Below are 23,711 nucleotides of genomic sequence, written 5' to 3' on the forward strand. Positions count from 1 at the left end.
CAAAGAATTTTACTATTTATAAAAATATTATATTATTATTTAATGTCATCAATAATTTAAATTAAGAACAACAATTTATTAGAGAACATTTGAATCTAATTTGAAAAACACTTATATTATTTTACGAAATTAGTATATTTTGCAATAATACAAATTATTCCTGGAAAAGAAATAGAAAAATTGAAAATTCGTCGAAAAACTAATTGAATGTCAAACAGTCAAACTACTTTTAAAAATATGACAACTAAGTATATTTATGTATGGAAGCAACTGGGTCGATTTTTACTTGCATTCTATAGTATTCAGCGTCATTGAGAAAAACGAAAATGGTAATTTACATAAATTAAAATAAAAAAACGAAAAATTAAATTATGAAAATTAAAACATTATAAATTAAATTACATTATGAAAATAAAAAAATAAAACATTTAATTAAAAAACTGAATTAAATTAAATTAAAAAAATTCAAATTAAAAAATTAAATAAAAAGAAAAATTTACTTTTTTATCTATTGACACATTAATAAACATTTTGTCATTTGCTAAAAACTTTATTAAAAAATTTCCATTTGAAGAAAAAAATTTCATCTAAATAAATTTAATAATTCTTCAATTTTAGAACGAAAAATATTTCTTTGCAAAGAACTGTCTGTTTTAAATTTTTTACTTTATAAATTTCTAAGAGAAATTATTTGCCAAAAAAACAGAGAACAAACAAATATATTAAATTGCCAATAAAGGACATTATGAAATATTTAATTATTTCAAAATTTTTGTATAATAAATTTCCATAAATTTCTGGTTTTAAAAAAAAGTCCCAAAAAAAAACGATTTAAAACGATTTATAATGAAATCACGTTGGAAATTTCTACAATAAAACACTCTATGTATATTTACTTCTATCTCTATTTATTTTATTAGATAATTTTTCTTCTTTTTCGAGTCTTAATTCAATTTATGTTTGATCGTTTATATAACATTCAAATTAGAATGAATTGTGATTATGAAATACGCAAAAAATGTTCTACTTTTAATTTACTTTTAAGTGGATTTTAATTAATTTACTATAGAGAGTAAAATAAACAAACATTAAAAAAAAAAAAGAATTTCTGAGATAAATTACAAATAATAATTGATGTAATATGTAATTCGATAAATTTGAATTAATATAACACAGGATTGATGAATTATTTTAGTGATAATAAATTTAAATAATTTAAAATTCATTTTTTTTTTTGGCTTGAATACTTGAAACAGGAGAGACACTTGACCCTTGCTTGTCTTTCAATAAATTTCTGTATCTACTTGTTTTTCAGTAAACGTCTGCTTCTACTTGTCTGACTTGTATCGTGCCTTCCTCACTGAAACTCGGCTTTTTCCACTTACATTTTTCATCGTAATTAAGGTAGTTCTCCGGCTGCTACTCTTGTAAAAATTGATTTTCGATAGATTTTCTTCTAATTTTGAGAAAATGTTTCTTTGGGTGCCCTTTAAAAGTGGTAAAAATTTAAATACCCTTTGCCATGTCAAAGAACGAGATATTGTGGTTGACATTTTTTATTTTTAACATAATTGCATGTAAAAGTGAAAGTTTGAACTTGAATAACTCAAAATTTAGCATCGCAAAGGGGTTTGAAATTTTTACCACATTTAAAAGTCACCCGAAGAATCATTTTCTCAAAATTTGAAGAAAATCTATCGAAAATCAATTTTTACAAGAGTAGCAGCCGGAGAAATACCTTAATTTGCACACTACTTTTTGTATTTATTTCGCTACAAAATTTCTTTTCTTTTCATTTTTTCCCTTCTTTTGACTTTTGTATGTAACTCTTTATGAAAATTTTTTATTAATTTCATAATTATTTATTATTTATTAATTATTTTTGCGCCAGCATGCGAAACGTGTATTATTATTATTATTATTATTATCATTATTATTATTAATTATGCAAATTACAAAATTTTTTATTCTTAATTTTTAATTTCAATTTTTTAATAAATTCAGATTCAAAATTAAAAGAAAAAAGTTATTTACAAATTTATAAATGAATTATTACTATTGTTTATTATTTTCAAAAATTTTAATTAAATTCCTCGAAAGAAATCAATTTTTTTTCAAGAATTTGAATATAATTCTTCTCAAGAATTCAATTATATTTTTTATAAGTATTAAAATTCTTCGCACGAATTCAGTTTTTTAATTTTGTAAAAACTGTTTAAAAGAATTTTTTCACTAAAGTAATTTGAAAAATAATAATTTAATTATTTTCAACAATTTTAATTAAATTTCTCAAATTAATTTAATTGTTATTAAAAAATAAAATAAAATTCTGCCAAATATTAAAATTTCTAAGTAGAATTCAAATTTTTCAAACAAATTTAATAACATTTTTCGTAAAAATTATATATCTTTTTAAAAATATTAATTATATAATTTGGATAAAATTCTTTAAAAGGATTTAATTATTATGATAAAATTTTCATTAAATTTATCGAAAAAGAAGTAAATTATTTTCAAATTTTGTATAAAATTATTCGTAAAATTTAATTTTAAATTATTTTCATAATTTTTAAAAAACTTCTAATAGATATCATTTTTTGCATAAATTAAATTATTTTCAAAATTTTTAATAAAACTCTTTATTTGAATTCTATTATTTTCAATAGAATTTTAATTGAATTTCTGAAAAATTTAATTATTTTCAACAATTTTTGGGAAATTCTTCTCAAAATTTCAATAAAATTATTCAAAGGAATTTTTATTTGTTATTTAATTCAATGCAAATTTGATAAAATTTTTCGAAAGATTTCAATTATTTTTAAAAAAATTTGTCAAATGATTTAAATTATTTAAAAAAAATTCTTTTTATTTATTTTTAATTTTAGTCAAATTCTTCTCATGATTTTAATTATTTTCATAATAATTAACGAAATTCTTCAAAGGAATTTAATTATTTTCAAAATTTTTAATAAAACTCCTTATAAGAATTCCATTTTTTTAATAGAATTTAATTATTATTTTTAAAATATTTTGGGAAATTCTTCTAAAAATTTCAATTATTTTCAGAATTATTAATAAAATTCTTCAAATGAATAATAATTATTTTCAATTCAATTTTGATAAAATTTTTCGAAAAATTTCAATTATTTTCTAAAAAAAACTTTTAATTTGGACAAATTAAATTATTTTCAAAAATTTTATTCAAAATTCTTCTCCTGAATTCAATTATTTTCAATACAATTTCACTAGAAATTTTTTGAAAGATTTTAAATATATTTTAAAAAAGTTTTAACAAAATTTTTCGCAGAAATTCGATTATTTTGAAAAAATGCTGATAAAACTCTTTATATAGAAATTCAATTATTTTTATTAATTAAATTTTCAAAAAATAATTTGATTTAGGTACCTTCAAAAATTTTAATAAAAATTTTTTCTCAAGAATTATTTTTTTCCAATTTGAATAAAATTCTGTTTCAGAATTAAATTAATTCAGATTAAAAATTTGTAAGAGTTTCAAAAATTATAATTTCTTTTATTTTAAAGTACAAAACATTTAAAAAGAAAAAAAATTGATCTAATTTGTAATTTAATTAGTATTAATTTTCTATATTCTTGAATATTGTACAAATAAATTTAGAACCAGTAGAGATAAAAGTGGATTATTTGTTAATAATATCAATAATAATAATAAAAACAAAACTAATAGAATAAAAACAATAATAAAAATAATAATAGTAATAAAATTATTAATAACAATAAAAATAGCAATCGTAATACTAATGACAATTTACGAAACTAATTTCATGACGTTTTGTTTTTGTTCATACTTTTCCATAATTTTTATTTATCCATAATTTATTGAGTTTGTTTATACTTTACTAGTTATTATACTGAAAATGATAAAAAGCATTATATAATTACAGAGTCAAGAATCGTAATAAAGTGGTCAAGTAATTATTAGGCCATTTCACGACGAAATGAAACAACTAATCGAACTATCACTCAGAGAAAATAATATTTAAGCAAAAAGCGTTTTTAAAGAATAGATTTTGATTACAAACAATAGTATTATTAAATTTCAATAAGAATGTCCCATTACTTTTTTGAATACCACTTAATAGAATATTTTATTAATTTTATTACTATTTCCTTAATTATAATTTGAAATCATAAATTTGAAATTATTAATCCAAATTATAGATTGAAATCATAAATTGAAATTATAAATTAAAATCATAAATAAGAAATCCCTCACGAATAATAAATTATTTAGAAGCAAGATAAAGGTTTTAATTTTTCTTTTTATGAATAAATGGTGTTTATTTTAGTGTATCAAAAAGGAGAAAGGAAGAAAACGAGTTCAATTGGCAGTAAGTTTTATATATATGTATATATTTTGCAGGTGCCATTTCTCATGACAGGACATTGTAAATTACATTTTTACTATATATATCCTTAGAGCGAAACATTTCGACCTCTATATATCGATGATGCAAGAAAACTTTCGTGCGCTGCTACGACTTAAACCACTCGAGTCGAGCAAAGAGTGAGAGTATAAGAGTAATAGTGAATGAGTGTAAGTAAGTAAACTGGCTAGATACTATCGAGTGAGTGTATACACTAGATAAAGCTAGTCACTAAAATTTCGACATTTCAGGATGCCTGCAACTTACATCGTAATCTATCAATTTTTCTCTTTCATTCCCCTCGCAATATTTTATACACTATTTTTTCCTATTTTTACTTTTCTCTTATTTTTATTTTTTTCTCCTACTTTACTTTTTTACTTTTCTTTTATTTTTTTTTATTTTTTTTACTCCATTTTTTACTTTTTTTACTCCCTTTTACTTTTTATTACTTTTTTACTCTTTTTTTCTTTTTTACTTTACATTTTTTCGAAAAATATCTCCATACTAATTTCTTCCAAACAAATCAAAGTATTCGCCTAATTAAACTCAGAGTTTCGTAATTTTTTTCTATTAAAAATTACCGCATTATATTTCAAATTTTTAGTTACTACAGGAATATGATTATCCATTCATTATTATTCCGAAGCCGAGTTTTGTATTTTTTTTCTGCAATGCGAATTATTTTCCATGCGCCATGAAGAAGTGTCACTTGCGTCAAATAATTATTCATAAGAGTAGTAGGGGAAAAAAAGAGGCAAAGTAAAATTGCATTGAATTCGGAATGATGTAAATTAAGGCTCATCATCATATAGCTTCTCGAATGATTTGTGATCATTGAACAACGTAATTATGTTGAAATCTCACTTCTTGGTAACACTTCTTCTGAATTTTTTTTTTCTCTCTTCTTTTCTTACACCAACATCTATATACACTTTCACGTTATTCCTAACATCAGTCAAATTTTTATTAAGTAAAATATCTTTAAAAAATAAAATAACGAACTTTCTAAAATGTATTACTTCATTTTTTTAATGTGTGCAGTAACTGAAAAAGGAGAAAAAAAAATACCTTGAACACAATTTCGTAAACGCTTGATATTAATTTTATTCACTTTTTTTGCAGTATATTCAACTTTAACTATATTGTAAAGTAAATTGTTTTGAAAAAATAAATCGTTAGATCGAAAAATTGCAAAAAAGAATACTCGACAAAAAAATAAATTTACTGATTTAGTTTTTATTCGCGAAATGCGAATTTAAAAAAAAGGATTTTTACAGAAATATTCAAGATTTTTTTTCTAAATAAGAATTTACCGCCGTTTATGTTTATAGTTAACGTGAGAAATATTAAAATTAATAATGAAAGATTCAAATTTCTCGGACTTCCATTAGAGTTTTAAATGGCACCATCCAGGAGTAGATGAACCAGACGATTAAAATTCCAAAAAATATCCTAAGGCACAAGTCTGCGACATATAAATAGGCAAAAACACGTCGTGCACGAGGCAAAGTTGAAGGATCGTCTTTTAAACAATACTTTCTAGTGCCCAGGATGTAAGCTAATATGTATTCATTCCAACAAATAGCCTTGGTGTTCATAAAAAACGTCTCTCTGTCAGATGAACTTAAACTGTTCTCCAAATTCTTCATCATGTCGTTCCTGCAAAAAAAATTCATTATTCAAGCAATCACTTTTATATTTAATAATTAATTCTTTTATTTCTACATTTAATTAAGTGCGCTTGCTCGAGAAACGTGATATTCAATTTATTATTATTATTATTATTATTATTCAAATTACAATTTTTTTTTAATTTCAATTTTTCAATAAATTTAGATTCAAAATTTAAAAAATACAATTATTAACTAATTTACTAATTATTTCTTATTATTTAATCTTGACAAAAATTTGAATTAAATTATTTTGATGAATAATAAAATTCTTCTCAAGAATTCAATTTTAATTAAATAATTTTAATTAAATACACTAATCAAATTTTTAATTATAATTATTTTTTATTAGGTACTTATTATTATAAAAATTTTTAATACAATTCTTCGCAGGAATTCAATAATTTTCATAAACAAGAAAATTCTTCGAAAGTATTTAATTATTTTAGAAAATTGTAATAAAGTTCTTTGCGAAATTTCAATTATTCTTATAATTAATAAAATTTTTCGCAGAAATTCAATTATTTTAAAGAATTTAAATAAAATTCTTCGTGAGTAATCAATTATTTTAATAAATAATAATATTATTAGCATAAATTGAATTATTTTCCAAAATTTATAAAAAATTTTTGCAAAAAATTGAATTATTTTCCAAAATTTATAAAAATTGGTTGCAAAAATTGAATTATTTTCGTAAATAATGAAATTCTTCTGAGGAATTCAATTATTTTCTATAAAAAATTTAATATCCAAAATTTTATTTATAATTATTAATAGACACGATTATTTTAAAATAGTTGAAAAAAATCCTTTGTTTAATTTAATTATTTTCAAAATTTTCAATTCAAATTGTAAAAAAAACTACATTATATTTTCAAAAAATTAAATTAATTTTTCAAAAGAATTTAATTATTTTCAAAAATTCAAATAAGTTTTTTGGAACAATTACATTATTGTCAAAATCTATTTAATAGTATAATCTATTTTTCAAAAGAATTCAATTATTTTCAATATTTTAATAAAATTCCTTGTGTGAATTAAAGTATTTTAAAAAATTGTACTAAAATTCTGAGAAGAATTTAATTATTTTCTAAATATTTCAAATAAAATTCAATAATTAAATGTTTAATTTCAATTTTTACAAAACACCATTATTTTAAAAACTAGAAAGAAATTTTTCATTAAATTCAATTACTTTCAAAATTGTCAATTAAAATTATTAGAAAAACTCCATTTTTTAAAAAAATTCAAAGAAATTCTTCAAAAGAATTTAATTAAGATTTTGAAAATTTTTTTAATAAAATTCTTTACAAGAATTCAATTATTTTCGTAAAATAATGAAATTCTTCGAAGAAATTCAAGTATTTTCAAATTTTTTAATAAAATTCTTTGCAAGAATTCAATTATTTTCAGAAATAATAAAATTCTTCGAAGGAATTCAATTATTTTCAAATTTTTTAATAAAATTCTTTGCAAAAATTCAATTATTTTCAGAAATAATAAAATTTTTCGAAGGAATTCAATTATTTTCAAATTTTTTAATAAAATTCTTTGCAAGAATTCAATTATTTTCAGAAATAATAAAATTCTTCTAAGGAATTCAATTATTTTCAAATTTTTTAATAAAATTCTTTGCAAGAATTCAATTATTTTCAATACATTAATTAAAAAAATTTTTAAATTTAAAAAGAAAAATTATTCAAAAAGTTAGAAAATTTCATGAAAATTATTTACAAAAAATTTTCACGTCAAATTGACAATATAAATATAAATATAATAAATATAAAATTTTTAATGAAAAATATAAAAAAAATATAAATATAAGTAATAAATTTAAAGTAAATTTTAATTACAATTGTAATTAAAATTATTACTTTATGTATAATAAATAAAAATATGAATAAAAAATATAATTACGCCTAATTAGAATAAATAAAAAATACTATCAGTTTTAACTAAAGAACTTAAATATTGAATGCAACATATTTTAAAGTGCAACAAGTGTCTTGATCATAAAATAGCTAAAATGTAAATGTTTCTCCGCCATTAACCCGTTGACCCACCACACTTGACGAAACAAACATTTACGTAAACATAAAAGACACAACATAAATTATTTCCTGTAGATTAGAATCGTTCAATTTACTCAAGACTTAGAAATTACGAATATGAATCTATTATTAGAAAACTATGACAAGAAATATACTTTGCGAGCGTTTGAAATGAAAAAAAACAAATAATATATTTATAAAGAGAAAGATTTCTAAGAAGGATGCCAAACATCCGCCACTGGTAATTTCATCAATAAAATTCTCCATAGAAGAAAATTATCATTGACGCAAAATTATTTTAATTAAAATTTAATTTTTCTTCATTTGAACGTTCAGAACTTTAATCCTAAAGTTTTGAACGTTCCAATGAAGGAAAACTAAATTTTTAAGTAGAATTAATATTTTAAGTAAAAAACAAAATTTTACCTAAAAGTCCATTCCTTTGTCGTGTAATATTGTAGTAGGTCAAGACCTGTAGTGACTCGATTTTGTACTTTTACCAGAAATGGTTTATTCCCAGTGACATATAATAAAGTATCGAGTAAATAAGCCGGGATTATATGGAGAAATAATACAGAGAACCAGTGAACGATTTTTGAAGTTGTAAATCCGCCTCCAGGATACCACAAAGGCCCTAAAAGAAGAAGAAAAAAATTGAATAGAAAATAAATTCTTTTTCTTTGAATAATTAAATTCTTAAAGAATTTTCACAAAATTAAAAAATAATTTATTTGGAAAAGAATTTTAGTTAGAAATTCCAGAAAGTAATTGAATTTTACTGAATATATTGAATTGAATTTTAGTTGCAATTTTTAGAAATAGGATGAAATTTCAGAAACTAATTAATTAATAACTATTTTAATTTTACTAAAGACTACAAAGAATGTTTAAAAATTTTCAAAAAATTGATAGAAATAATTTAATGACTTTTTAATTGAAAATAAATTTAAAACTATGAAAATTGGGGGACTAACTCTAATTGTAAAAAAATAAATAAATTATCTATATATAAAAGTTTTTTTTATAGATTCTTTTATATATAAATAAATGTTTTTTAAATAGAAGAAAAAATGTCCGTGTCATTTTTAAATCGCTGTGAAATATTACATAAAGTACATTTAGAGTATAAATTATTTCTTGGCAAATTAATGGTTATCCGATAAAGGAAGGATTCATTCAATGAAAGAAAATGTGATTATTAACAATTTTCTCGGGACTGTTGACAAAATAAATTATTTAACAATTCCATGACTGACATTTAAATTATTTTTATCATTTTTTAAAATTTATATTTATAGATATTTTTTTTAAAATTATATTTATAAACATAATAAATATAAATATAGTTTATCTTCATGATAAATATAATTTTTTTTTAATTTTTCAAAAAGTAAATAATATATTTATAAATAAATATAATTCAAAAATATAAATTACATTTAAAAATATTTTTAAAAATATAATTAAAAAAAACTTTTAAATATAATTTTTAATTTATAGAAATTAATAATAATATACCTGAGAATGGATTCTCAAGAGCGTGTTTTCTGCCGGTATCGAGAGCGAACCTCCAGGAAATTGGATTTTTTCCGCTTTCAGTGATATTCATGAAAATTGGTTCAGTTGGTTGTTCAATGCCAACTTTCCACGCGAGTGTAATTGTCGCATTAACCACCAAATCACAGGGCATAATATCAGTGAGATAGTCGGGATTGCAGAGCATCGAACGAATTACGCCTTTGCCAGCTCCTATCATTAAACCAGTTGGTCCATTCATATTGTCCACCCAGCCTGGAGCTGGTTCCTTCCAAGAGGCAGTCACTGAAATAAATTTTAGTTTTATTATTCTTAATATAAAATTTTATTACAATTTGAATTGTGCGCTGTAAAATAACGTACAATAAACATTTTTTTAATTATTAATAACCAAACAAGTTATTTTTATTTATATTTACGTAAATATAATTTGTAATTTATTTCTTTCCGACTTAGCACTCGATAATTAATTTAAAAAAGGTAGCAAAAAGTAGTTTTCAAACTAAAAAAAAGTAGCTATCGAGAAAATTAAACTTGACGACCAAAAAAAGTCGTTTTAGACACTTCAAAAAACTGACAAAAATTCCATTAGCAATATTTTATTTTTCTGATTTTTTCCTAATTTTCATCAAAAATATTTACTTCTTTCTTATCCTGCTAATAAATTCAATTCCCGCAACGAATTTTATTATTCATGAAAAAATTTAAATATTTATAAAAATAATTTAATTCTTGTAGAAAATTTTATAAAAATGTTTAAGTAATTGATTTCTTTCGACTAATTTTATGCGAATTCTAATTTAAATAATTGAATAACTAAGAAATTTTTTATTATTCATGAAAAGAATTTAATTCTTACGAAGATGTGTACAAAAATTTTTTTAAATAATTGAATTCTGTTTGGAAATTTTATGAAAATAGTTGATATATTGAAATTCATTGAATTGCGAAAGGTTTTTAAAAATAATTAAATTTTACAAAGAATTCATATAAAAAATTTTTGCCAATAATAAAAAGCATTTTATTATCTATAAAAATAATTGAATTCTTGCGAACGATTTTATTAGAAATTTTTAAAATAGTTGCATTTCCAAGAAGAAATTTATTACTTTTCAAAATAATTGAATTCTTGTAAAGAATATTGTTATTCATGAAAATAATTGAATTCTCGTGATGAATATTGTTATTCATGAAAATAATTGAATTTTGCAAAGAATTTTATTAATATGCCTCAAAATAATTGAATTTTCGGGAATAATTTTGTTATTTATCGACATAATTGAATTCTTGGGAAGAATTTTATTAAAACCTAAAAGAATAATTGAATTATTTCAAGAAAATTTAATTAAAATTGTATTTAAAATAATTGATTTCTTTCGAATAATTTTATTAAAATATTTGAAAATAATTGAATACCTGTAAAAAATTATAATATTTTTGTAAATAATTGAATTCTTCCAAAGAATTTAAAAAAAAACATTTTTTCTATAAGTGAGTTTTTCGAACAATTTTATTAAAATATTTGAAGAATAATTACATTTTTCAAGAAATTTCTGTAAAATTGTATTAAAAATAATTGAAATCCTGCGATAAATTTTATTATTTATGAAAATAATTGAATTCTTGCAAAGAATTTTATTAAAAAAATTGAAAATAATTGAATTCCTTCGAAGAATTTTATTATTTATGAAAATAACTGAATTTTTTATTAAGAATGTTAAAAAAGAATTAAATTTTTGTGAAAAATTTTGTTATTTGTGAAAATAATTGAATTTTTCGATGAAGTATTTTAAAATAGTATTAAAAATAATTGAAATTCTTCGATGAGTTTTATTATTTATGAAAATAATCGAATTCTACAAGTTATGCGAGGAATAGAAATTGTAAAAAGTGTACAATGAAGAATAAATCTAATCTATAATCTAATTGAAAAAAAGAATTCATTCTTGCTTAGAATTTTATCAAAATTTTTTTTCAAGAATTGAATTTCCATAAAAAATGTTATTATTAGTGAAAGTAATTGAATTATTGTTAAGAATTGTATAAAAATTTTGTTAAATAATTGATTTTTTCACAATTTTTTTGTAAATGCTATTCTAAATTCCTGTGGAAATTTTATTATTTATGAAAATAATTGAATTTTTGATCAAATTTATAAACTTTTTTTTTAAATAATTGAATTCTTTTGCCAAATTTTATGAAGATACTAGATATTAAAAATAATTGAATTTCGAATATTTTTTGAAAATAATTGAATCGTTTTAAAGAATTTGATTATAATTTTTGAGAATAGTTTTTTTATTTCTAGTATTAGCAAATTTAAAGTAGTGGAAATTCTCAAAGAAAAACAGAAATAGTAGCTTTTAGTGGCTGAAATTTAAAAAAGTACCCAAATAGTAGCATAACGTAAAATTAAAATTTAATCAAATCAAATGAAAAGTAAATTAATTTTCTAATTTAAATTCCTCTCAGTTTTTTAATTTACAACATTCGTTTTTTCCACTTTTTTTTCTACTTTTATTTTCCAATATCAATTTTTGAAATTCATTAATTTTATTTTATTATTTTATTTTAATTCAGCCACTATTTTAATTAATTGAATTCAGAAATTACAATTAGGCTAGAAATTGAACTTTGAAAAAAAAGACGAGCATTTCTTTTTGTCGCTTAGAAAATGAATGAAAATAAATGAAAATTAAATCCATAGTAGGTCAAGTTTTTCAGAATTACTCGCAATTATAATGAATATTCATCAAGTTTGCAATTAAATACTTTACAAGCGCAATCACTTACCAATGCTTGAATAATAAATTTATTAAAAATGAAGACAAAAAAGAATTGAAGTGAAATTCAGAACTATATAAGTTAATTTATTCCAAAACAGACAATAAATAATAACGATTTGAATAAAAATTTTGTGATTTATTATCATCAGTGGAGAAAAAAAAGAAATAATGCTACTAATAAGAATATTTATACAATCAATTTAAATGAAAAAAAATAAAGTTTGAAATGAAAAAGAAACATAAAAGTGAAGAAAAAAAATGGGAAAATTTATAGATGATAGAAATTCCAATTGAATTTATAATTAATAATAAGTGCAGAGAATTAAATTACCGATGGAGGGACGAGCGACTCCTGTAGGTATGCCAGATTTAGACACGAGAGCCTCGCTTAAAGACTTACTAAAGGCGTAAGTGTTTGGTTGATCTCCTAATAATTTCGGAGTCAATGCTTCCAAAATATTGTCGTCCATTGTATCGATAAGAGTGAATACTTTTTCCGGTAAAATTGATGTTGGGTAGGCACGTTCTTCTAAAATTTCTTCTCCACATTGGCAATAGGCTGTTGATACGTGAATGAATGAAGACAATTTTTTGAACTGAAAAAACAAAATTAGTTTAATATCGATATATTTTTATTTCATTCACTTTTTATTTGTTTCTTTATTTTTATTTTCATTTTGCTTCCTCATGAGGAAGCTTTTCATTTTGTGACGATTTTTCTTTTCGTTTTAATTATTATTGTCCTTAGAATTTTAAAAGTTTAAAATTTGAATGAAAATTTTCTTTTACTACTTCATTCAATTTATATTTTGTTGCAAAAAATAATTTTTAGTTCATTAAAAAATGAATCCTTAACTAAGCAAATATTTAATTTATTTGGTTTTTCATTTTAGTATCTATTATTTTATTTTTCAATGTATTTTAATTTTAACAAGACTTTCGTTCATTTGAATGTTCAAAACTTTTTTTAAAAATATTTTCAATTTTAAAATTAATGTACTGAAAATTATTGAATTCTTGCAAAGAATGTTATCAAAAAATCTAAAAATAATTGAAGTCCTTCGAAGAATTTTATTATTTACAAAAATCCTAATTAAATTCTTTTGAAAATTTTCTTTGAATAATTTTTTAAAAGAATGGAGTTTTTCTTCAATAATTTTGATTGGAAATGTTTTAAATTATTGAATTTTATGAAGAATTTCATTCAAGTTTTTAAAATAATCGTGCTTGTTAATAATTGTAATTAATAATTTTATAATTAAATTTTATTAAAATTAATAATAGAAAATTAAATTATTTAAAAAAATTTTAGTTGAATTTTTGAAAATAATTAAATTCTTTTGAAAAATTAATAACAATTTTTTGAAAATAATGTAGTTTTTTTAATAATTTTAATTTAAAAATTTGAAAATACATAATTGAACTAAACAAAGAATTTTTTCAACTTTGGAAAACAAACAGATCTGTTAATAATTATAATTAAAAATTTGATTATTGAATTTTATTAAAACTGTATTGAAAATAATTGAATTCCTGAGAAAAATGTTATTATTCATAAAAATAATTAAGTTGTTTTAAAGAATTTATTAAAATTTTAGAAAATAATTGAATTTCCCGGAACAATATTTTTATTTATGAAAATAATTGAATTCTTTTGAAAATTGTATTACAAATTTTTATAAATAATTGAATTCTTTAGAAGAATTTTATTATTTACGAAAATAATTGAATAATTATTATATATAATATAATAATATTATATATAATAATTATTATAAATAATTATGTACTGAATGAGTATGTTTAAATAAAATATTTTGTATATTATAGGTATAAATTAAAAAAAATTATTACTTTGTTGAAAAAATAAAATAACTAGTAAAATACCTGTTTTACGACTTTTAAAACATTAGCCGTTCCTCTCGTGTTTAAATTAACAGCAGTTTTCAAAGGAAGATCAAATCTGACATTTGCGGCCATGTGAAAAGTTACCGAGACATCTTGAATTAAGAGATTTTTATCATTAAGTGATAAACCGAGTCCTTCAATTGTTGTATCGCCATTAACAACAATAATTTTTTTCAGTCTCTCCGGATGATTCTCCGACAGTATTCTAAATGGTTCTTGCTGAAAAAAAATAAAAGATTATTTTTCCATTTATTTTTCCCCCAAAAAAAATATATTGAAACAAATTGAAACACTTGTCACAATTTGTCATTTGAGGAAAGTCAGATTTTTTTTTGGTACAAATTAATTCTCAGTACAAGTTTCTTTAACAATGTTGAACAAACTTGAATTAAAATTGAAAAAAATAGGAGTCGCTTTTTTTCTTTTCAATGAGAGATTGATTTAAGAGATCACATGATATTATTTTTGTTTTTCTCTTTTGGTGTCTGACTTCATGACTCTTTGTACGCAAAGACATAATTTATGACTCTCCTTCTCTTTTTTATAAAACTCAAGGCTTGCAATTATTTTTAATTTTTTTATACTGTGGATAATTTAAATCACACCGAAATAAAATAACTCAGTTACGCGCAATAAGTTCCTTTCTCCTGTGCGTTAAAGAGACCGATGCAAATATGTAGTGCAAAAGAATGAAAAAAAAATGTATCAAAACAAAAATCCTCCAATTACTCTCTGAAACAATATCTCATTTGTATTTGAATTTAAAAATAAATAAAATGAAAGAAAACAACACTTGAGATGTAGTGTTAAAAAAAGGAATTATTTTTCTTTTGTAAAAAATAATTTATGCATTCAAATTTTCACCCGGATCGCTTTCACTTTTTTACTGATAATCTTATAGAAAAACATTTATCATTCTGTGAGAAGTGAATAAACCCAAAATGGAATAATTACCACTCATGTAATGCAAAATTATACGGTAAACAAAAATTTCGTTAAAAAGCATTTTTGGTCGCAGAACGAATAAAAACGGTTAATAATCACTTTTCAGTAAGTTATTAATTTTCACCAAATATATTTTTAAACTGTTATTAAAATTGCTATTAAAATTGATATCTCAAAATGTTGTAAATTTTGCAAGAAACAATTAAATTTAATATACAAAGGAAACAACAACTTTCCTTATTATTATTTTCCTATATAGAAAAAAATAATTCTACACCTTTCTGAACTTTAGTATTCAAAAATGGAGAGCAATAATTTAATATCTCAAATATTAATTACATTTTCCTTTAAATTTCAAAAATTACATGTTTTAAGTAAACGTAATATTTTTAACATAATTTTACATTTAAAATAAAATAAATTAAGGAAGAATTATGTAAAAAGGAAACTGGTATATTGGCAATATCTTAGACAATATAAAATTCTTAGAACAAAAATATTTTATACATTCTATTAAAAAAAATACGCAAAATATAAGTAAAATAATAAAATTTTTCAAAATTAAAAACCAGTTTCATTAATCACTTTTTAATAAGAAAAAAACAAACTTTTCCTTTTCATTTGACTCATCAATTTTTCAGATTATCAATAATTTGATTCTTCACAATATAAATCTCACATTGGGAAATATCAAAACAATGAAAATTCTTCTAAGTAGGCACATTTTTTTTGCATGATAAAAAATGCAGATTGTTCTTTCTTTCAAACTAAAAAAATTTGTAAATTAAAATTTTATAAACTAAATAAAAATTAGTTTCAAATTAAAAAATTAAATTAAAATTTCATAAACCAAATAAAAAATAGTATCAAATTAAAAAATTAAATTAACATTTTTCATAAACTAAATAAAAATTAGTTTCAAATTAAAAAATTAAATTAACATTTCAAAATAGAATAAAAATTAGATTCAAATTAAAAACTTGAATTAAAATATAAAAATTAATTCGCATGTAAAATTTAATTTATGTCTTAAATTTGCATAATTGCTGATGAAACTCAAAAGAAGAATAAAAATATTAAATCGAATGTAAATTTAAAAATTGAATTAAACAGAAATTGAATTAAAATTAAAGGAATTGAGTCAAAATTTAAAAATTAATTTGAATAATAAATTATTATAATTACTGATGAAATTCAAAGTAGAAATAAAAAAAATAAAAATTGAATTTAAAAATTGAATTAAAGTATTAAAATTAATTAAAATTTAATACTGAGTCAAAATTTTTAAATTAATTTCAGCCTAAATTTAATTTAAGTAAAAAATTTTCATAATTACTGATAAAATTCAAAGTAGGAATAAAAAGAATAAAAATTGAATTTAAAAACTGAATTAAAATTTAAAAAATTGGATTAAAATTTAGTGTTTAGTCAAAATTTAAAAATTAATTTGACCGTAAATTTAATTTAAGTAACAAATTTTCTTAATTACTGAGAAAATTCAAAGTATGAATAAAAAGAATAAAAATTTACTTTGAAAGCTGAATTAAAATTTAAAAATTGTATCAAAATTTGAAAAATGGGAATTAAAGTTTAAAAATTGAACAAAAATTCAAAAATTGGATTAAAATTTAATGTTGAGTCAAAATTTAAAAATTAATTTGAGCGCAAATTTAATTTAAGTAATAAATTTTCATAATTACTGAAAAAATTCAAAAGCAAGAATGAAAAGAATAAAAATTTACTTTGAAAACTGAATTAAAATTTAAAAATTGTATCAAAATTTAAAAAATTTGAAATTAAAGTTTAAAACTTGAATAAAAATTCAAAAATTGAAATTAAAATCTAAAAAAAAGTATTTTGAATGTAAATTTGAGAAACGTATTAAATTTTCATAATATTATACTGACAAAATTCGAAGTAAGCATAAAATTTTCTCACTTGTAAAAGATGTTTTAGTCTGTTCTGAGGACTAACATCCTTTTTCTCTCGTATCAGGATAAAAATTTTCCCAATTTCCGGACAAGTTAGAAGTAATTTGGCAACTAAAACTTTTCCCATAAATCCCGTGGCTCCCGTCACCAAAACATTTCTGTCCCGGAACCATTCTGGTATTGTTGGTTCCATGATTTGATCTGCAAAAAATTCATTCATTAATAATAAATTCATTTACAATCAAACTAGATAATAAATTATAATTATAGCTAATTAATTATAAACTTATATATATATATATATAATTATAAATTTCCAAAAAATAGAAACAAAATTTCTAAAAATAGAAAAAATTATTTACAAATTATATTTTTATTTGCATATATTTATTTTTCATATATTTATTATTCACTTTTATTTAAATACTTTTTTGTAAAATTAGCAGAACTTCATTAACACCATTTTCTACATTGTATAGTAAAAATTTTTTATTTCATCAAATAAATTTTCTTTAATTCAACTTTTGTTTTTCTTCAAATAAAAAAAAAAGTGAGAGTGCATGTAAGGTATAATTTTTGAAACATAAAAAAAGGGTTAAATAAGTACCCGAGAGTCCTTAGTTCAATGTGAAATCGTTTACTGTGTTCCTCAAGGTCTTCTTCAAAAAAAAAGAAAATAAAAAAAAATCGCGATCTTTTATATTTTACAAAGTCACCTTTCGTTTCGGAAACTAATGAAGTCGATGATGATGATGATTCAACATTGTTTCATCCATTCATCTCAATGAATTTCCCCCCTTCCCCACCCCCAAGAAGCGGATATGCAATTAATGTCAAAGGTGTCTATAAAATAGGAATTCAAAAATAATTATGACATCATTTTATTTATAATTTAACAAACAAGAAAAATAACAAAACTTTTATACATGTAACGTTTAAGGAAATTATTTAATCTTACATAAAATATTCATGGTCATTAATAATAATAATTTTGATTGACTAACTTTTTCGAAAATAATTAAAAAATCTTGATTGACTTTTTTTTTACTTTTTTTTGAATCGTAATTAAAAAATAATTCAATTTTTTTTCTCTTTCTTCAGTTACTTTTTTCTGTTAATTTATTTTTTTTCTCTTTATTTTTCAAAGGGCATTCAAGAAATTTATTGATAAACAACATAAAGACTGGTTTTTTCAAAAATTCTCATAGTTTGATGAAAATTAAGAAGAATTGAAAAAAATGCGCGAACTTGTAGAGATGGTGAGCATAATTCCGGTTCAGTGAGGTAAAAAAGGAAGAAAAGCAACAAATAAAAAAAATATTGAAACTACATCGTTTACGTAAATTGACTACCGTATGGAAATGTATTTAAAAAAATCCACAAGCATGTAAAATTTATTTTTTAGTGAATAAACTTTAATTATTAAAATTTGAAATTAACTTCTAAAGTAATTCAAAGAGGACTTTAATTTAATTTTTTTAATTTTGGTAATAAAATTTAATAAGTTTAATAGATTTTTCTGCTTATTGAATTTAGTTTATTTTTCTTTTAATTTATTAAATTGAATTCTTTTAATTTATTCGATTTATTTTTTAAATTTATTTAATTCAATTTAATTATTTTAGTTTACTGAACCAACTTTTTTTATTTATTGAATAAAATTGAATTTTTTTTCATTTCTTGAATTTATTTTTTAAAATGTATTTAATTCAATTTAATTATTTTACTTTACTGAATAGAATTTTTTTGATTTATTGAATTAAATTGAATTTTTGTTATTTATTGAATTAAATTGAATTTTTAAAAATTTATTTAATTCAATTTAATTATTTTACTCTACTGAATAGAATTTATGTTTTTTAATTTATTTAATTTAATTTTCTAATTGTATTTAATTTTGATAGAAAATTTACAAAAAAGCGGTTTCAAAAACTAATTCTTCAGAGTTCGTCGAAAAAAAGGAGAAAGTCATTTGTTTTGGTGATTTATTAACTAATATTATTACAAAAAAAAACCCCAAAAAAATGCTCCTAGTAAAAAAAAACAAAAAAATTAAATTTTCTAATTTTTAAAACTGACAAACACTTAAAAAATTTCTTTACATAGGTAAAAAGAAAACAAAAAAACGAAAAACTTTTTTTTATTGTTTCAAAACTTGTAACGAGCTCCTGATTAAAGGCGGAAAAAAAGTGACAGTGAAAGATGTAATATTCTTTATACTGTTATGTTTGTATCATGTTGTGTATATGTTTTTATAGAAAATCATTGGTGAATGCATCAACATTCCAAAGAAATCGACATTAATCGTTAAAAAAAAAGAAAAAAAATAATTTCCTCTTCTTTAAATTATTATCTTTTCTATAATTTCTGATGATGCTAATTATTGTCCCTTGCGTCCAATTTAAAATTATAATTCACTTTCTATTTTCAAAATTACTTCACAAAAATCACTATAATTATTGCTTTGCTAATCATTTATATTAACATATTGATTTCGAAGAAAATTGTTAATAAAAATAATTAATTTAATTGACAATAATTTTGATTTCGATAAATTTGAATAATTCTATTGATTTCGATATAAATTTCACCAATTCCATTGATTTCAATAAATATTAATAATTTTATTTTTTATGTTTATTTATTATTTAATTTTATTTATTATTTAAATTTTATTTATTACTTTAAATTAATAAATTTAAAGATAAAATGAAACTACATTTCTTGTGTGAAATAAAGTTTTGTTGTCAATAGAATGTATTATTTATTTAAAAGGTAAACGACTTTTCAAAACCTAATTAGGCGAGTAAAGTTTATTTTCATTTTCTTCCATCAAGTGAGTAAGATGTTTTTTTAACACGAACTAATTTTTTTTCGAAATTTCCTTTAGCATCATTACATTGATAGGTACGAAAAAATGGAAATTTTTAGAATAAATAAATTTCTTTTCACGCATTTCATAATTTTAGAGTAAATAGAAATTTTCGAATTTCTCATTTAATTAGAACTTTTCCGTTAATTTTTTCTTTGGTTTAAACTTTTCAGTTAAAAGCTTTTTTATATTAAATATTTTCGAAACTTTCACCTAAAATTCATAATTTAAATTATTTTAGCTAGTTTTATTATTAAATCTGAAAATAGACTTTTTTTTCTTCTATTTTTTTCGGAAATAAAAATAAAAAAGAAAATTTCCAAATGTGACGACAGTAGAACTGCTCATAAAAAAATAATATTAATGTCTATCGCGACTAGACGCCCTGATTTTTTTTCTCAATATTATTGCAAAAACAAAACTTTATTTTCCACATTTACATATTGAGTCAATAATAAATTCCCATATATACATTTAACATTTCCGAAGGTTCAACTTTTTGCTCTTTGCAATTTAAATAAATAAAGAAAAAATTGTCTTAAATTATTTTTGTCAATTAAGCAAAGCAATAATTAAAACGATCCTTTTTTTCCATTAAATCAAACCGAAAGATAGTTTAAACGAAATAAAATGTGAAAAAAATTGCAAAACGATTGAAAATTGATTAATAAATTCTTTAGTCGAATTACATTTTTTCGTAAATTAAAACATTGTAGAGAGAGAGAGAGAGGAAAAAACTTAATTTGAATATTTAAAAAATTGACACTATTTCTACGTACACATTTATTTTTGACGGAAATTATTGAACTGCTGGTGAATTTATATTTACAGGCTTGACTTGTGAATTACAAGAAACCATTAGCCTTGCTCCCTTTGATATGTAATTAAAATCATTTTTTTTTTCTTAAATGTTTTGATTTTGAAATAAAAATGTTCCTCTCTCGTTGCATAGTTGGTGAATTGCACTTTAAAAGAATATTGTAGACTCGAATCAAGTTGTGTATAAACACATTGAATGCGAAAGTGCATTCTGATACACAAAAGATATACATGCTCCTCGAGGCCAATACAAATAAAATGTTTCGAAATTTGCTGCGTGCACTAAATCTCATAAAAAGTAGTTCTTATAGTTGAACGAAATGGTAAAATTAATTTTATGTGTGGAAAAATCTATAAACAAATTTCAGTTGCAATTTTCTTTTTTCTAAACAAGAAAAAAGCACATGTCTTTAATTTTAATGAGACTCTACTTACATGCTATCTGTTTTTATCAAAATTATTTCATTTTATCAGAAATGCTACCATTTAGTTTACTTTTAATACTTTTTATCCTTTAATCAATTTTATCCTTTATAATAAATTTACATTCTCTAAATAATATTAATTGCACTTCTTCTTCGACTTCATTTGCGCTTCTTATTTAATTTTAAATTACAATTAAATAAAAATTACAAAATTGAATAATTAAATGATAATAATAATTATAGATCATAAATCATTAATTATGAAAAAAAATAAATCCATTAAGAAATAAAAAAATTTCAATTAATTGTTAATTTAGTTCATTTTTCTCTAAATTTTTTAAGGAGAGAAAAAATAATTTCGATTATAAAACAAAATTTATATTTTTTTATAAAAAGAATCTCACAAGAAAATTGATTAGTAAAAAGTAAAAGTGGATAAAAAATAGTAATTATTAAATAAATAAAATAATATTAATAACTCCAATCAAAAGTAACAAATTATAAAAATATTTTTTTAAAATATTAATTATTAAAACTTTGAAAAAAAAGGAAAAATTGTAGAGATTCGAACTAAATTAACAAATATTAAATCTTTTAAATTAAAACAATTTAAAAATAAATCTTTTTAAAAAATTAAATAAAAAATATTAAATACAAAAAAATTGGATCAAATTGATTGAAAAGATTAAATAATATTGAAATATTAAATTGAAGAAATAGATTAAATAATATTGAAATAACAAATGGAAGAAATACATTAAATTTTGAATTGAAAAAATAAACGAATATTAAATTGAAGAAATACCCCGAAAAAAATTAATAATTGAAACTAATTTAAATTACTTTGAATTAATTAAATAAAAATATTTTATAATTGAACAAAAATAAAAATACTGAATTTTACAATTCATCAAAATAAAAATATTTCATTCTATAATTCATCGAAATAAAATTTTTTTACTTTATAATTCATCAAAATAAATAAATGCAAAAACTGACCTTTTGAAAATTAAATTTTGAAGTTCAATCCTAACGAACTGATTGATTTGACGACTGTGTGACTAAGAGATAACAAATTAAATGACGTTGTCGATGCTTCTCTTCGGGGAGTCCAGATTTAAGAGACTTATTGAGCCGACTGACTAACATTCTCTGATCGGACAACGCTTTTATGTATACCTTCACATTTTAATCTTGCTTACATCCATGCGTTAGGGTCGATATGGATATTCAATACTTCCATTGCCTGGAAAAAATCTCCCCACAAGAAAATTTATTTTAGTAAAAAGTGAAAGAAAACAAAAAAAGAAATAGATTTTTTTTTTATAAATCAATATTTGACATTTTATACGTTTACCTTCGATATAAATAATAATTTTTTTTTCAGATCCATTTTTTAATCGAAATGATGATTTTTTTTTGTACTTCATAATTATCAGGATTTTTAATTTCCAATTTTCAGTTTTCAATTTCGAGTTGCCAGTTTTCAATTTTCAATTTTCAATTTCGAGTTTTCAATTTCCAACTTTCAGTCTTCAATTTTCATTTTCTCAACTCTTTTTAATCTAATTGTTCTTTTTTAAAATTTAATTACTGAAATGCTCCTTTTCGCCTAGAATAATAAAAATCAAATTTTAATAAAATAGTGAAAATTTATTATTAAAAATTGCAATGAATCGTTAAGAGAAAAAATTACATAAGTCACTTTGCGTTGAAAACAATTTTTTTTGTTTCAAACTTGATTTTTTAGCTACAAGGGAAATTTTTTAACGAAAAATAAATCAATTTCGACAAAAATTGACTAGTGTAATTTTTTTTTAACTGATTCAATTATTTGAATGATTTTTTTAACTACTACTTACTTATAATATTGCCATTAGAGAAAGATTTGTACATTTGAAGGGAATTAGCTAAAATATTTTCATTTCGGAAAAAAAGAGAAATTTTACGAAAATATTAGAAAAAAATCGAATTATAAATTATTTGTAAATCAATTAAGCAAATTGTTTTAAATTTAAGATTATTTAAAATTCTTGCTTTACGTATGCAAAATTAACATTACATATTATTCTAACAAGAAAAAAAAGAAAATTGTATGAAAAAGTACAAACTACGTTTATCGGAAAAAAATTGATTAAATAAATTAAAAATGCATAAAAGTGATATCTGAACTGTTTTAAATTTTAGATTATTTAAAATAATTCTTGCTTTACGTATACAACGTTAACGTTATATTTTATTTTATCAAGAGAAAAAAGAGAAAATTATATGGAAATGTATAAGCTTATCGGAAAAAATTAATTAGACGAAATTAAAGTGCACAAAGTGATATCTAAACTGAAATCAAATATAATTTAAA

General features: G+C 20.7%; 1 protein-coding gene across 2 annotated transcripts; it reads right to left on the minus strand.

Moving 5' to 3' along the window:
- Positions 1 to 4,359: 4,359 nt before the first annotated feature.
- Positions 4,360 to 22,588, minus strand: LOC122511715 (putative fatty acyl-CoA reductase CG5065). Of its 2 annotated transcripts, none has more exons than XM_043627137.1 (7): positions 22,352 to 22,588; positions 17,244 to 17,437; positions 14,340 to 14,579; positions 12,784 to 13,048; positions 9,649 to 9,951; positions 8,557 to 8,764; positions 4,360 to 6,068 (listed from the first exon to the last, which is right to left on the minus strand). In XM_043627137.1, exons 2-7 carry the CDS (start codon positions 17,427 to 17,429, stop codon positions 5,777 to 5,779), a joined length of 1,494 nt encoding a protein of 497 aa, XP_043483072.1. In that variant the 5' UTR covers positions 17,430 to 17,437; positions 22,352 to 22,588; the 3' UTR covers positions 4,360 to 5,776. The 2 variants fall into 2 exon arrangements, with proteins under 2 accessions (XP_043483072.1, XP_043483071.1); XM_043627136.1 differs by lacking the exon at positions 22,352 to 22,588 and adding an exon at positions 20,888 to 21,128.
- Between the last annotated feature and the right edge of the window lie 1,123 nt (positions 22,589 to 23,711).

The sequence above is a fragment of the Leptopilina heterotoma genome, unplaced genomic scaffold (genome assembly GCF_015476425.1).
Source record: "Leptopilina heterotoma isolate Lh14 unplaced genomic scaffold, ASM1547642v1 Lhet_9, whole genome shotgun sequence".
In the NCBI taxonomy this organism is placed as follows: Eukaryota; Metazoa; Arthropoda; class Insecta; order Hymenoptera; family Figitidae; genus Leptopilina; species Leptopilina heterotoma.